The sequence below is a fragment of the Marmota monax genome, unplaced genomic scaffold, assembly GCF_021218885.2.
Source record: "Marmota monax isolate L192 unplaced genomic scaffold, Marmota_monax_Labrador192_F-V1.1 WCK01_AAM20220418_F8-fsc00031, whole genome shotgun sequence".
Taxonomy (NCBI): domain Eukaryota; kingdom Metazoa; phylum Chordata; class Mammalia; order Rodentia; family Sciuridae; genus Marmota; species Marmota monax.
Genome location: NW_026695197.1, coordinates 3,884,846 through 3,901,495, shown reverse-complemented (window position 1 = coordinate 3,901,495; position 16,650 = coordinate 3,884,846). Strand labels below are relative to the sequence as shown.

General features: G+C 37.4%; 1 protein-coding gene across 5 annotated transcripts in view; it reads left to right on the top strand.

Moving 5' to 3' along the window:
* The window catches only part of Garem1 (GRB2 associated regulator of MAPK1 subtype 1), a 192,790-nt gene that overhangs the window by 154,996 nt on the left and 21,144 nt on the right, over positions 1–16,650 (top strand). For all 5 annotated transcript variants that reach the window (XM_046428379.2, XM_046428378.2, XM_058573957.1 and 2 more), the window contains one exon: positions 14,514–15,686. In XM_046428379.2, coding sequence (XP_046284335.1) covers positions 14,514–15,686 — 1,173 coding nt within the window. The remainder of the gene's footprint in view (positions 1–14,513; positions 15,687–16,650) is intronic.

Genomic DNA, 16,650 nt, shown 5'->3' with positions numbered 1-16,650 from the left:
CATTTTTAAGTCACCGGTCAAACTGTGTGGTAGTTCAGTCTCTGCATTTTGGAGCTGAGTTCAGCTCCCAGCTTCAGGCCTTGACCATGACCAAGGGCAAATCTTCACCTGCAAAATGAGTTGTTGTGAGAATTAAATGAAGTCGTGCACTCAAGTCCTTTGCAAGTGTCCAGTAGGGGAGTTAGCAAACTATGGCCTGTGGACAGGCCACCTATTTTTGTAAATAAAGTCTTATTGGAACACAGCCAAGTCCATTTGTTTATGAATTGTTGGTGTCTGCTTTTGTACCACCAGCAGAGCTGCATTAGTTGCAACAGAAACCATATGGCCCAGAGCCTGTCTGGCCCTGTAAGAAAAAGTTTGCCAGTACCTAATTCAGAGCATAAAATCGTACTAAATTGTTTCACATTTATGAATAATTTCCCACCACAGGTTATAACTTACCTTTATTAAATACTTTACAACCAGTGTCTTAATATTAAGAACTTAATACAGAGAAGCTGCTACTTGTTATTTTTTCTTGGAATACCCCTTCACTTCATACGCCTTTTGGAGACATTATACTGATACCTGGTGAACTATTTCAGATATCTTCAGCCAGCTGGTTGCAGTGGTGCACGCCTGTAATCCCAGCAACTCAGGAGGCTGAGGCAGGAGGATCACAATTTCAAGGCCTTAAGTTAGTGAGACCCTGTCTCAAAATAAAAAATAAAAAGGCTGGGGATGTGGCTCAGTGGTTAAGCATCCCTGGGTTCAATCCCTGGTACCAAAAAAAAAAAAAAAAAAAGTACAGATATCTCCAGCTTTTCAAACCCAGCACACTGATCATGAGAAATTTTCCCAACATACATTTTTCTGCCATCAGAATAATTATTGATCAATTAAGTTTTGATCCAGTTCTGTCCTTACTGTGAAGGTTGTAGAGGGAGAGGAAAGAAAGGGGAATTTCGATTTAGCATTGGATCTGAGGTTCCCTGTCTTCGTTGCAACAGCCCAAGGCTTCATACCTTAAAATTACTGCCCTCAAGTCAGAGAACCCAGATAGTCTAATCTGGATGCTTTAATGTCACTAATTTTAGTTCCAACCAGTTTGGTCCATGCTTTCAGCTGTTCCAGCAGAGATTTTACCCCAGAGGCAAAAATAACAAGTTTACATTGTCTCAGCTAGGGAAAATGACCCACTGAGGAGTGTGAGATTCCAGTCAAATGTGGTGGAGCAGCCTTTGCTGGCTCCTACCTCTTAAGTACCATTTCCATACTGTGTGGTATAGGCAGGGAGCCGAACTGACAGTCTTGTCACTTGCATAGCAGCTCCTAATTACTGTATTTGGCACCTGCTATGTGTCAGGAGTGTCATTGTCAAGCAACAGTGCTACTGTAGTTGGGGCGAAGGATTTTAAGGGTGCCTTTTTGGGGCTATTGACAAATTATAATTGCTGTATCTGCAGAATGCAAAGTGATGCTCTGATATATGCATACAATGTGGAATGATTGAATCAGGCTAAATAACCCATTGTCTCAAATACTTTTCTTCCTAACTGTAACATTTTACCTTTTGATCAACATCTTCCCATTCACCCCATTACCCACCCCCTGGTAACTACCATTCTGCTCTTTGTTTCTGTATGTTTTGTTATTTAGCTTCCACGTGGAGTGAGAACAAGCAATGTTTATCTTTCTGTGTCTGGCTTGTTTCTCTCGGCATAGTATCTTCCAGGCTTATTCAAGTTGTCGTAAATTATATTATTACCTTTTTTTAAAAAAATGGCTGAATGATATTTCATTGTGTATATTTACCCAGATGTGCCATTTTTAACCGGAAACAATTTCATGTAAGATTTAGAGAATTTGAGTAATAGCTTCTTTTTTAAAATATTTATTTGCTGTAGATGAACACACAGTATCTTTATTTATTTTTGTGTGAGAATTGAACCCAGTGCCTCACACATGCGAGGCAAGCACTTTACCACTGAGCTACAGCCTCAGCCCCTTGATACCAAGAAACTTGACCAAGAATAAAATAATGAAGTACTATAAATAATCCAGCAGAACTAGGCAGCTTACAGACTTTGAGTTTTTTACAATGATCAAATTTTAGGTCCGGAAAGGACCTTAGACATGACATGACCTAATTCTATCCCTTTTAACAAATATGAAAACTAAAATGCAGATACATTAGCCGAGTTCATTGACTCACACAAAGTCACAATACTAGGTTGCAGCAAGTTCCATAGTGTGGAAACTGTAATTCAATCTAGTCATCTTTCTCCTCCATCACTTTGTTTCTGGACTTGAGATAAGACTCAAGATTGTAATCATAATATATAATTAACATTGACATAGTAGCTTGTGCAGCTTATTCTTTTTTTAAAATCTAAAGAAATGTGTTCAATAATTATTGCATGTTATACAATACATATATGACCAAGATCCTTCAGGGTTTTTGTTGTTGTTGTTTTGGTTTGGTTTTTTGTTTGTTTGTTTTTGTATTTCTGAAATATATGGTCTGACACAAAGGATTTGGCAACTTTTGTTGAATGTTATGCCTGTCACTTTTTATATTTTACATATACCCCAAAGTATGATGCTAGTATTTAAAGAATAAAATCCTACCAGTTATCTTGATGTTTTCTTTCTATCAACTTCAGTGTAGTTTCTAGTTAATTAGATATCATGGGTCCAACTGAATTCTATCAGAAATATCACTGTAAAGTATTAACTCAGAACTTTTGAAGTATTAACCAGTGTTAGTAAGAAGCAAGACTGGAGTTGAGTTCTTGCAGCATTGCTGTTTGAAGCAGTGTTAAAGATAAACTGAAGGTGCTAAAATGTATCACTGAATAAATAAGCAAGAGTTCTCAAGTTTAATTTGATTAGTGCACCTTGATGCTGAACTTTGAGTTTCCTCCAAGAATTCCAATTTATGGAAAATCAGCCAGTTTTTTCACAAGTCAAAGATTAGAGGCAATCTTTGTGCCTTTTATCTTAGCATTTTAGTTACCCTTTTTAAAGTTGCTATCTGAAAAAGTACCCAGGAAATAAAGACCTTCTCCTTCTGCCAGTCTATTTCATAGATAAAGTAGTTAGTTGAATTAAACATAAATCAAAGTTGACCATATTCATTACAACAGCACAAACTATATACAGGACCTTGAAAATATATTAGTGGAGAGGTTTGGGCTGTTTGTGATTATTCTCTAGTAATTATTTATGCTCTGAGAGATTTCTGATCATGTTTATCTTTTAAAATGCAAAAACAGTGGATAATTGTCCTGAATACATTGGCATCTCATGGTTGTCCTGTAAAGTAATATAAAAGAGTAGTTCTAAAACAGTTTTTTGAGGGGCGTTTTTTGTTTGTTTTGATTTGCTTTCTGAGTGTAGTTTGGTCTAACCACCATTGGCAGTTTAAAATACTTTTCCCTAGTTTCTGACTTGATAGTTCGGAAAAGGGGTCTGCTTGTGTTTTATGTTTATGATAACATCAGGGACACAGTTTCTCCTGTGATTTTTCAGAAGTTGACAAGGGATCATTTGCTCCAGCATTTTCTCAATGACCTTTGGAGTACAAATTTGTTCTAGACAACCAGTGTTAGCTGTGATTTTTAAGAAAATTCTTTCCAAAATGACTCTAATTTCCTTTCATTTCCTTAATAACATGTTGCACTTTTCTGCCACTAAAGAAGAGTACTGGAGCAAAATTTGAATGTACCTTCATCTCCTGTTCTGTAGTTCACTGAAACTCTTAATACTTCTTGAGATGTGTGTGACTTTTGCTTTTGTATGCCCAGCCCCTATACCCTGATAATTTGGTGTTTTATGGTCTTATATAACTTTTTGTTGGATTTTTGCTTCCTGTGTCTTAGAATATCTGCCTTAATAGTCCGTCTTCCCAGTTTTCATTTTCATTTCAGTCTGCCATGGGCTGGAAATGGTGAACCCGGTTTAGCAGGGTGTTGATTAGATAGGAGCAGGGCAATGCAGGCTTTTCCTGTAAGCCCTCACATCAGCAATCTCTCTCTCCTTTTTGGCTAGTGCCCTTTTAGTTCATGCTTTGTTCTTGGCTACGTTCCAGAGAGGTCAGAAATGATCCATGACTGTGCAACATGCATTTTGTCAGATATAAAAAGGATTTTTTAAGATGAAGATTAAGTGAATTTTAGATGTAGCCAATTTTTATTTTTATTTTCCATTTTTGAAAAGTTGTATGGTTTCCTCAGGATGAGTCAGATGTCATTTATTTTCAAGATTCAATCAGGATGATAAATTGGATACAATTGTGGGGTTAATTATTTTAGTGTTTGAAGACAGCTCAGTGCTTTTTTTTTTTTTAATCATTTGAGGTTTTAAGACCTCCTCTGAAAAACTACCAGTTGGCAAGCCTCTGCTATGCCGTCACAAATTAAATCACTGCCATTGCTCTTGTCATTCTTGCCTTATTTCCTGTTTAAAAACACCACCGCACCACTCAGAACTGATATTTATCTTAACTCTTAAGGCACTTTTGTTCTCGTTTTCTGCCATTTTCCCAAAGAAAGGAGCTATAAAAATTGAACTTGGCAGGACATTTATAATATTAATCAAGTATTGTATTTTAATCTATTTATCAATCAGATAAATCCTGGTTGCCATTTAAGAGTTGGAATTTTAACCTCTATCATTTTGTTTGGCCATTAAAGAACAGATTGCCTATTGCCAACACCATCATTGTGTGTGTGCACGAGTGCACGCCTATAAGATTTTACTTTAGTGTTTTAAAATGTTTCTTGACCATGGAGTATTAGTTCTGCGTGTTATTATTAAAACCCTGATCGTTTCCTGGATTAGACCTATTAGCGTTGTTTAGATAACACACTTTGAATTACTTCCTCTCAGGAAACATTGAAACTGGAAATGTTAACCAGGCACACATGCCAAAGCACTTAGAACACATTGTTTCTTTTGCTATTAAAAAATAAAAAAGGAAAGACATTATGCAAATAAATCACATCTGTAGAAACCTAAGGAGATTGTTTGGCTCAACTGCCAAAGGAAGGGCATTTATTTATGAGATTCCTCATCTGTCACTGACAGGGACCACAAAATTGGTCGGTATGTTAGTCTTGTAATTTATGCAGGCTAATTGCTAGCATTAATGATGACATTAGAGTTGGAAGCATAGAATTACAGATTGTATTCACATATGTTATGCGTTTTCATATATGGGAGTAGAAGTAACTTACTGAGTACACACAAAACTGTTGAATGTGCCCAGATAGCCACATTTATTAAGGATAACTTTGATCTTTTTAATCTGTGCATGTGCTGTCTACTTTGCATCTCAGAAACTGACATTCTCATTTGGTGTCAGTATTTCATTAGGCCTCTAATTTCTTCATTCTTCAAGATGTATGTTTACAAAGGTAAATTAGAGAAAATATAGTATCAATTGAATGCAATAGAAAGAAACTGTGCTTTGCTATTCCTTCAAGTTTGGAATAGCAAATAGCAAATTGGCTCTCCTGTACACTAATTGGGAATACTTGGTTCTGTGAGTGTGTCTCAAATCTCATGAGCACCCCTTCTTCTCAACATCCTCGTCTCCATCCTTATCCAAATGGGTGAACTGCCAAGTCTTTCACAAAGTTCCAATAAAAGGAAGTACAGCAATGAGCAGAGAGTATTGCAGACTACCTCTGTTCCAAACTGGTATATTTTGAATCATTTCCACATGCTCACTTCCTTTGGGATATATCTGTAATGATATTTCAGGCTGTATTCTAACGTTAAGTTTTATTCTGGGATAATGTATTCAGTAAAAACTTGAGCTAGACTTCAGTACATAGAGAAGGATAAGGCTTAGAAATAAGGGTCTGGGCTTGAAAGCCGTAGTAGATGGAAACTTAGAAATCAACACAAAAATACAGAATGTGAAAAGCAATGGAAAACAGAACCACAAGAATGATTAATAAAATGTTTTTATTGTTAATAAAAGTCCTAGTCAAAATGGCCTGCATTTACTGAGAGCCTACCTTACTCCAAAAACTGTAGGCAGTTGTGTGCATAACACTCATTTAGCCTGCAAAATAACGGTGGTGTTCCCATCTTACAGATGAGGAACCTGAGGTCCAAAACAGCGAACACTTACTTGCCCAGCTTGACGGTGCACACCTGTAATCATTCTCATTTTCTTCCATTTTCCCAAAGAAAAGAGTTATAAGAATTGAACTTGGCAGAACATTTATAATATTGATCAAGTATTGTATCTTAATATAATACTTGTGTATCAATCAGATCAATCCTGGTTGCCATTTAAGAGTTAGAATTTTAACCTCTATCACATTGTTTGTCCGTTGGAGAACAGATTGCTTGTTGACAACACCATCATTGTGTGTGTTTGTGTGTGTGTTCATGTAAGATTTTACTTCATTGTTTTAAAATGTTTCTTGACCGTGGAGTGTCAGTTCTGTGTGCTATTATGAGTAAAACCCTGATTGTTTCCTGGATGAGACCTATTAGAGTTGTTTAGATAACGCACTTAATATTACTTCACCATATCACCACCACCGTCTTGGTCTGAACGTTCACAAACTTGTAATGGTGCCCCTCTCGGATGAAGGGGAGGTCATATCGGTTTCTGGGTGGAGGAATTGTACCAGTCACATTCACAGGAAGCATGGTTTATTCTGTAATGTTGCTGATGGTGTGTTCACCTTCCTGCATATGAAGCCTCTCATGAGGCTGAGGCAGGAGGATCACAAATTCAAGGCCAACCTCCACAACTTAGTGAGGCCCTTGAATCAAAATAAAAAACAAAAAGGGCTGGGGATGTAGCTTAGTGGTTAAACATACCTAGGTTCAATCCCCACTACCAAAAACAACAGCAGCAACAGCAAAACAAAACAAAACAGTAAACACTTTATCTGAGATCATTTAATGGTAAAGGCGGGATTCAAACTCAACTTGTGGTTCAGTTAATAGTGTTAACTAATAGTATTGTGCCAGTCAAATTCCAAAGCTATGGTTCTTTCCATTCATCTATACCCAAGATTATCAAACATTTTCTAGAAAAGGATAGAAAATAAATACGTCCGAGTTTGCAGACATACAGTCACTGTTACAACTGGTCAGCACTGCACTGTCAAGCAAAACATAGGCTGTTTGTAGCCATAGACTGTTCATAAACAAATGGGTGTGGCAGTAGCCTAATAAAGACTTATTAACAAAATCAGGTGGTAGGCCGGATGTGGACTGTGGGCAGTCTTTTGCTGACCTCTGATCTACATATAGTGTTTAAGCTGAGTTGTTGGCTGACAGTAAGAATACACTGAAGTTAAAATGAAGAGCAGAATAATTCTTGGAGACCAAAGTGAAGAAAATAACTAAAGCCTTGAACACTAAAGATCCTGTAATAAAAGAAAGTAACCCCTCACATGTGCCAAGTGCTGGCATTTTAAAAAATGACTTATTAGTGGTAAAAAAAAAAAAAACAACAAATAAAAACTCCAAGCTATATTCTTCAAAATGGTCAGAATTTTGAAAAGCAAAACCAAAAAAAATCACAGAGGGGAGAACTAGATGCAGTGCGGTATACTGGTCTGATTCTGGAAAAGAAAAAAGGATACCAGTGGAGAAACTGGTGAAATCTAAAGAAAGCTGGTAGCCTACATATTGGACTGGTGTGGTAAACGTGTGGCTGTCACGGTAATTGTTAACAGGAACTGTCTTCCTACTTAGCAATTTGTTTTTGGCCAATCTGGAATTTTTTCAAGTAAACAGTTAAAATTTGCTCGTTTACTTACTTACATTCCTTAGACTTACTCCAGTATAGACACGTGGCATCCATGTCAGGGCCAGGTGAGTACCGAGTCTGAAAGTAAAATGGACTTTAAACCTTATCAGCATGAATTGCCATTAAAACAATATTGCGCTGTCATTTATGTACTTAATAATGACTCCTACAGAGAAATTCACTTCACCATGGAAACAGCAAAGCTGTTTGTTTTTTTATAGTATTAATGATGATTGACAAATTGCTTGTTGCAAAGATTAAAATTATACCCAGATGACCTAGAATGAGAAATTATTTACAAAGCATGTTCTACCTCATTTTCTAAACACTTAACAGGCAATTGCCACTCAGTAAGCATTATGAACACCATCAATTACTTTACCCCGCCACCTTTTATTAACATACAAGTTCAGTCTCAGGCTCTTGTATAAACCCGATACCTAAAGCTGATAAAGCATAATAAAGATGGCATAATAAAACTGTAGGCCAATCTCATCAGTGACTAAGATCTATAGATCATAGATCAAATACTATCAAAGGGAATTATGCAATGTGGTCTTAAGTATGCCATGTTGATGAACAGATTATTTCAAGTATGTAGAGTTATTTTAATGCATGGGAATCTACTGTTATCAAAACAGTACACAAAGCTAAAAATAAGCATGACCATATTAATGGATACTGAAACAGCATTTGACTCAAAATTTTTGTAGAAATTTTTAGAAAATGAGAATTGTAAGATAACTTACTAATATGATAACATCTCCAACCAACGTACTTCTTATAGTTTTATATAAAGATGCTGACTGTATTCACATTAAAATCTGAAAACAACATAAAAATACTCTCACCACCACCACTCGGTTGTGGAAGAGAAGGAATGAAAATTGAAAAGTTGGAGATAAATTCTCAAGAGAATCAACTGGAAAGGAAAAAAAAAAACTATTGAGTAAGATACTGGACATACAGAATAGCAATAACATTCAGTCACTGTGAATTGGGTTGGTAATGAGTACTAATTAGGGAAATAAAAAATCTAAATAAATTATGAGAATTATGTGCCTTTTTGGAAATACCATTCTAATGATGTCGCTTCTTGTCAAAACACCATGTGATTTAATACATTTCAAAGAAATTATCAACTCAAACCACAGACAAATGATTTTAAAGATCATATGGAAAAATAAGCCAGCGAAATACCTAAAACTTTCATGTCTTTTTTTTTGCTTTCTTCTTTTCCATTTTTAAATAATTTAATCTTAAAGAATTATTACAAGAATAGTATGAAAATTCCCTGATCACTTGGCCACATTGATTTTTATCATGGTCTAGCTTTTCTACCTATACACACACACACACACACACACACACACGTGCATATATGTACATAGGTATTAGACTTATGGATCTTTTTCTGAATCATTTGACAATTAATTGAATACATTATGCCCTTTACCCCTTGATGTATTAAGTGTGTTTTACCTAAGAATAAGGGAAATTTTATTAGATGAACACAGTGCATTCAGCAAAGTTTCTCAGTTGTCCCAATAGTATACTTTATTCCATTGACTTTTCCTTTCTCTTTATTTCACTTTAGCCTGAAACAGTTTTTCAGCCTTTGTCTTTCATGGCATTCACATTTTGTTAAGAATACATACGAGGTGTTTTATTAGAATATTTCTCATTTTGTCTAATATTTTCTCATGATAGGATTTCATAATACAGTCTTGGCTGGAATGTTCCATGAGTTTGTGAGTATCTCAGGTTGTTGGTATACGTCACTTGAATGGTATTAAATTTGATCACCCTACCAAGGAGTTGTCTAATTTCTTTTCTATATTATTGACTTTTTCCTCCTTGCAGTGAATAAATATTCTGGGAGATTCTTTAAAGCCATGCATATCACTTGCATCTTAAAGAATTATTGCAAGAATAGTATGAAAAAATTTTTATACAAAAAAAACTAGCCTTTACTATGACAGTTACATCATCAAAATTTTCTAATCCTACCACTCCTCCTCCTTTCCACCATTTTTTCATTCATTAATCTTTTGGCTGTCAGTAGAGACTTAGACATTCCTATTTTATTCAGTAGATTATAATTCATTATGGTATGTTTATAGTGATGCCCAGTTTGTCCCAGATTTTGCCAGTGGGAGCCAATTCGGGCTGGCTCCTGTGTTCTCTTGACATATTACTTATAAGCACTTTACTTTCTGGCACAACAAAATGTTCCAAGCTCATCTTATGTCTCTCCTGCCCGACTGCTGGAATCAGTCGTTTCTTCAAGGAGCCCCAGTTCCTTTTGATGGGGAGTGGTTTGGGCACTGAATTGGGGATACTAAGAGCCATAGCTTCTAGTAGCTTAGAAAGACAAAGATGTTATATGTGTATGTTCCAGTGTGTACAGTTTCTGAAAATTGTAAGTTAATATTGATACCCCACAGAGTTCTATCTTGCCTCTCCTGCCTTGTCCCATTTCACATTTCTGTTTCTTCTTCCCCAGTGAAAACTGTAACTTTCAACACATCAACACATTGACTCATTCCTTCATTCCTATGATACACATCCAGTTGACTCACACTCTACCATGTCCCTGTGAAAAACAGGTTTACTAACAGAAACACCATATTTATTGGTCTTTTTCCCCTACCAGCATTATGTTGCCAAAGGTAGTCTTCTGGCATGGGCACTATGTGGTCAGAGAATAAGGATTCCAAAGTTACTGGATTGTTCCTCCACTTCTGTTCCCAAAGTGGTTATTTTACTAATTTAAAATGCAGTTTGAGTCATCTGTTTCCATTTGCATTCAGAGTTAAGTTTGTTTGTTTTTGAACATTGTAAAATTTTTTTGGCAGGAGGGTACCAGGGATTGAACTCGAGGGCGCTCGACCAATGAGCCACATCCCCAGCCCTATTTTTGTATTTTATTTAGAGACAGGATCTCACTGAGTTGCTTAGTACCTCACTTTTGCTGAGGCTGGCTTTGAACTCATGATCCTCCTGCCTCAGCTTCCCGAGCCGCTGGGATTAAAGACATGTCCCACCACACCCAGCTTGGTAATTTTTTAATATATATGTAGAACATCAATGTGGTTCTTTCCTCCCCTACCTCCTATAAGTAGCCATTTTCATTATTTTTTGCAGTATTTCTTTTTCTTCTTCTTTTTTTCTTTTTTTACAAAAACAGACAAAATACATACACGAATTTTCACTTTTTTCTTAAGAAAGCCACTGTATAGACTTTTTTGCTTTTTGCTTTTTTTCACTTAACCATATATTCTGTAAGTCATTTCACATCAATTCATTGCACTCATTATTCTCATTCTTTTTCACATGGGACCATTATATGTGTATATTGTAGTTTACTCAGTCAGTTTCCTGTATTTGGTTATTTGGATCAGTTCCTGTATTTTGCAAATATAAATAATGCTGTAGTGAATAACCCTGTACATGTATATTTTCATATTTGTGGAAGATTATCATCAAGATAAATCATGAGAAGTAGGGTTGCTTGGTGGAGGGATAAATGTATGCATATTTAGGTTGAGTATTGCCAAATTCCCTACCACAGGGGTGTATCATGTTGCATTCCCACTAACTATGGCCAGGAGTTCTGGAGTGACCCCACAGCCTCATCAGTGTGGTAGATGAGAAATGGTATCTCAGTGTGATTCTAATTGACATTTCTCCTATTATGAGAACAGTCGAACATCTTTTCATAGATATGAAAGCTGGTGTGCCTCTTTAGTGAATTGGCTTTACATTTCTTTTGCTGGCTTTTCTACAGCATTTTTGGCCCTCATTTTTAAAAAGGTTCTTATACATTGGGGATACTTGCTCTTTGTGCTATATTTTGCAGATGCTTTTTGTCAGTCAGTCGTTTAACTTTTGACTTTGCTTCTCTTGTTTCTGGCTATCCCAAAAATATTTTAGTCAGAAAAATCACAAGCGAGGGCTTTTTTTCTCAGATGTGGACATTTATGATAAAAGCATAGAATTTTAAGCAATATAATTATGATGGAAAAATAGATCACTAGGATAAATGACCTCAAAATAGATGCAAGTATATATAAACATAAAGTGTATGTATTTAATGAATTTAGTATAGATTAAAAAGTGACACTTCAAATCAGTGATGAAAGGGATGGTTATTTAGGAAGTATACCAGCCTTCAAACTGTTTAGAAATAAAGTTAAATCCCTACTTTAAACAGTCCACCAAAGAAAATTCAGTTAAGTAAATTTAATAGTTAACAAATGAAACCTTCAAAGTACTAGGAGAAAATAGTAGTAATTATATAAGCATTTCTCAACTTCTCAACTCTCAACTGTTTAAGTTTTGAACTGAATAATTCTTTGCTATGGGAAGATAAAAAATTCAAAATGCAGACTTGACTTTTCAAATTAGTCAATATGAAATAAACTTACTCGAATTTGGGGAGATAGGTACTTTCATCAACTGATAAAAGTATAAATAAATATAACATTGAAATGCAATAGACAATACATGTTACACCTTTCCTGTATATACTTAGCTTTTGTCTGTGCATTTTTACTTATGGTACCTTATCCTTTGGAAATAACTGGACTGTGAAAAAGTTCATTACTATACTAAATAATTGCTAAATATTGGAAAAACCCCATCTGTCCAATAATAAGAAACTGGTCAAAATAAATTAAGGCACATTCTTATATAATACATGTATATACATTCATATATGAATACATTATATATGAATTACACACACACATATATTATCACTGCTATAATCAATGAAGTATATACATGGAAAATGGACAGATTGTAGTTAGAAACTCAGGTAATAAAATTATGTATATAGGTATTTATCTCTGAAACAGTAGATACCATTTCTTTTTTTCTATTTATGTAAAAATTTTGATAGATTATATGCAAGAGAGTATAGAATTTTTAATTTTTGTATTTGTATTTCTGACTTTTCCACTGAACATGAATAGTTTAAATAATTAAAAAACTTTAATGGGGGCTGGAGTTGTGGCTCAGCAGTAGAGTGCTCACCTAGCACGTGAGAGGCCCTGGGTTCAATCCTCAGCACCACATATAAATAAATAGATAGATAGATAGATAGATAGATAGATAGATAGATAGATAGATAGATAGATAGATAAATAAGTTGTGTCCAGCTATAACTAGGAAATAAAGTATTAAAAGATTTTTAATGGAGGGTTGGGGATGTGGCTCAAGCAGTAATGTGCTCGCCTGGCATGCGCGGGGCACTGGGTTCGATCCTCAGCAGCACATAAAAATAAAATAAAGATGTTGTGTCCACCTAAAACTGAAAAATAAATATTAAAAATTCTGTCTCTCTTCTCTCTCTCTTTAAAAAAAATTTTAATGGAGAAATAAAACATTTTTTATGGGCTAGGATTGTAGCTCAGTGGTGGAGTGCTTGCCTAAGTAGCATAAATGAGACCCTGGGTTCTATCCCCAGAAGCACACATTTAAAAAAAAAAAGAAGAAGAAGTTTTTTAATCCTTTGTCTCAATTCCAAATTTTTAAAAAGTTAGAAAATTTTTAAAAACAATAGTAAATTGTTAAATAATTTAAAAAAATTCTGCAGTGGTGTTCATGAAGGAATTATTTACAACTAAGAAAGACAGATAATGTTCCATAATAATTTTGCATGTGTAAGGAGAAAAGGGGTATTTTTTCTTTTATTATTTATATGACAGCAGAATGCATTACAATTCTTATTACACATATAGAGCACAATTTTTCTTATCTCTGTTTACATACACAGTATATTCACATCAATTTGTGTCTTCATACCTTTACTTTAGATAACACATTCCACCATCATTAATGACCCCATGCATCCTCCTTCCCCTCCAACCCCTCTACCCTATCTAGAATTCATCTGTTCCTCCCATGCTCCCACTCCCTATCCCACTATGAATCAGCCTGCTTATATCAAAGAAAACATCTGGCATTTGGTTTTTTGGGATTGGCTGTCTTAACTTAGCATTATCTTCTCTATCTCCATCCATTTACCTGCAAATGCCATGATTTTTTCTCTTTTATTGCTGAGTAATATTCCATTGTGTATATATGCCACAACTTTTTTATCAATTCATCTATTGAAGGGCATCTAGGTTGGCTCCACAGTTTAGCTATTGTGAATTGTGCTGCTGTAAACATTGATGTGGCTGTGTCCCCGTATATGCTGTTTTTAAGTCCTTTGGGTATAGACCGAGAAAAGGGTTAGCTGGGTCAAATGGTGGTTCCATTCCCAATTTTCCAAGAAATCTCCATACTGCTTTCCATATTGGCTACACTAATTTGCAGTCCCAGCAGCAGTGTATGAGTGTACCTTTTCCCCCACATCCTCACCAACCCTTATTGTTGTTTATATGCATAATAGCTGCCATTCTGACTGAAGTGAGATGAAATCTGAAGAGTGGTTTTGATTTGCATTTCTCTGATTGCTAGTGATGATGAACAGAAAAGGGGTATTTTTAAAAATATAAACCAATATTATCTTGGTGAAAAGTGGTACTTGTTAATCATCTAAATATTGACCATCCAAAAATGAAATTACAAAACATTATAAAGGAAATTGTCTAAATTTAGTATTAAAGCACAGTGTTTCGTGTGTGAGTGTGTGTGTGCGCGCGTGTGTGTTTGTATCATGATAAAAGATTCTTTACTTATTTGTGTGAATATACTAAAGAAAACCAACCTGAAATTTTATTTGTCATAGGTGGCTTCAGGAGAGTGCAATGAGGACACTGAAGTTTACAACATCACCCTGTGTACTGGGGATGAACTCACTCTAATGGGTCAGGCAGAAATCCTTTATGCAAAGACTTTCAAGGAAAAGTCACGACTTAACACAATCTTCAAAAAGATTGGGAAGCTCAATTCCATCAGCAAACTAGGAAAAGGCAAAATGCCATGCCTCATTTGCATGAATCACAGGACCAACGAAAGCATCAGCCTTCCATTCCAGTGCAAGGGCAGATTCAGCACCCGAAGCCCCCTGGAGCTTCAGATGCAGGAAGGGGAACACACCATCCGCAACATCGTGGAGAAAACCAGGCTTCCTGTGAATGTGACTGTCCCAAGTCCTCCGCCCAGAAACCCATACGACCTTCACTTCATCCGAGAGGGGCACCGCTACAAGTTTGTGAACATCCAGACCAAGACGGTGGTGGTTTGCTGCGTGCTGCGGAACAACAAGATCCTCCCCATGCACTTCCCTTTGCACTTGACCGTCCCCAAGTTCAGCCTCCCAGAACACCTGGTAAAGGGAGAGGTATGGCCTGAAACCCTGGTCCATCACTGGCTGGGTATCTGCCAAGAGCAGTTTGACATTGATGAGTATTCACGGGCTGTCCGGGATGTGAAGACAGACTGGAATGAGGACTGCAAGAGCCCCAAGAAGGCCCGGTGCTCTGGCCACAACCACGTGCCCAATTCCCTCAGCTATGCCCGGGATGAGCTCACCCAGTCCTTCCACCGGCTCTCAGTCTGTGTGTATGGCAACAATCTCCATGGCAACAGTGAGGTGAACCTCCATGGCTGCAGGGACCTGGGGGGAGACTGGGCCCCCTTTCCTCATGACATCCTGCCCTATCAGGACTCTGGTGACAGTGGGAGTGACTACCTTTTCCCAGAAGCTACCGAAGAATCAGCAGGTGTCCCAGGGAAGTCAGAACTTCCTTATGAAGAGCTGTGGCTGGAGGAAGGCAAGCCCATCCGTCAGCCTCTCACTCGCTCTCTGAGTGAGAAGAGCAGATGTGACCCGTCGAGAGGATCTGCCCGGTCCAAATGCGCAACTTCTCCTCTTCCTGTCCCTGAGACTCTGGGAGCCACAATGAAGTCTTCAGAAATTGCCCTACCTCCACCTCCAGTGCCTCCCAAGTCTGAAGCCGTAAGTTGTTCCTGTTTGTGAGTGGTGTGCTGCTCTCCATGTCTCTCTGCATGGTCATCTACTCATTCATTTTCTTTAAAAAAGGAAAACTTCCCAATGGAAGGTGATCAGAATGAACAAATTTGTTTGACTTGGCATGAAATATAGTTGTTAGTTAGATCATCTCACTAGTTAAAGTTGTACTCGGTGTTGGATGAAAAATTCTCCACAAGTTTTTCATGGGAGGCTGAGGCAGGAGGATCACAAGTTCAAAGCCAGCCTCGAGCGAAAGCAAGGTGCTAGGCAGCTCAGTGAGACCCTGTCCCTAAATCAAATACAAAATAGGGTTGGGGATGTGGCTTAATGGCCAAGTGCCTCTGAGTTCAATCCCCAGTACCCACCCCACCCCACGCGACCCCCACAAAAGAAGGAGACATTTAAAACTTTCGCTGCTGTCTAGAAAACAGATTATGGGGAGGAGAGAGTAGAAGCTAGGAGACCAGGGAAGAGACAGTTAAAGTGACAGAGGTATGAGATGATGATGTCTGGCCCAGAGCAGCTGGTTCAGTGGGTGGCAGGGAGAGATGAGCTGCATTGGAATATGGCTCAGAGGTAGGCCAGCATGTTCACTGATGAAGCAGCTGTGGGAAAGAAGGAGAGCAGCAAACCCCTAGCTTCTGTTGTAGTCAGCTTTTTCTCTGCTGCGACTAAAAGACCCGACCAGCACAATTGTAGAGGAGGAAAGGTTTATTTGAGGGCTCACTGTTTCAGAGGTCTTAGTCCATAGAAGGCTGGCTCCATTCCTTGTGGCTCAAGATGAGGCAGAACAACATGGTGGGAGAGTGTGGCAGAGGGAACCAGCTTACATGATGATAAGAAAGCAGAGAGAGAGAGAGAGACCCCACTCTCCAGATACAAAATATATACCCCATAGCCACGCCCCCCACGGAACCACGTCTACCAGCCACACCCCACTTGCCTGCAG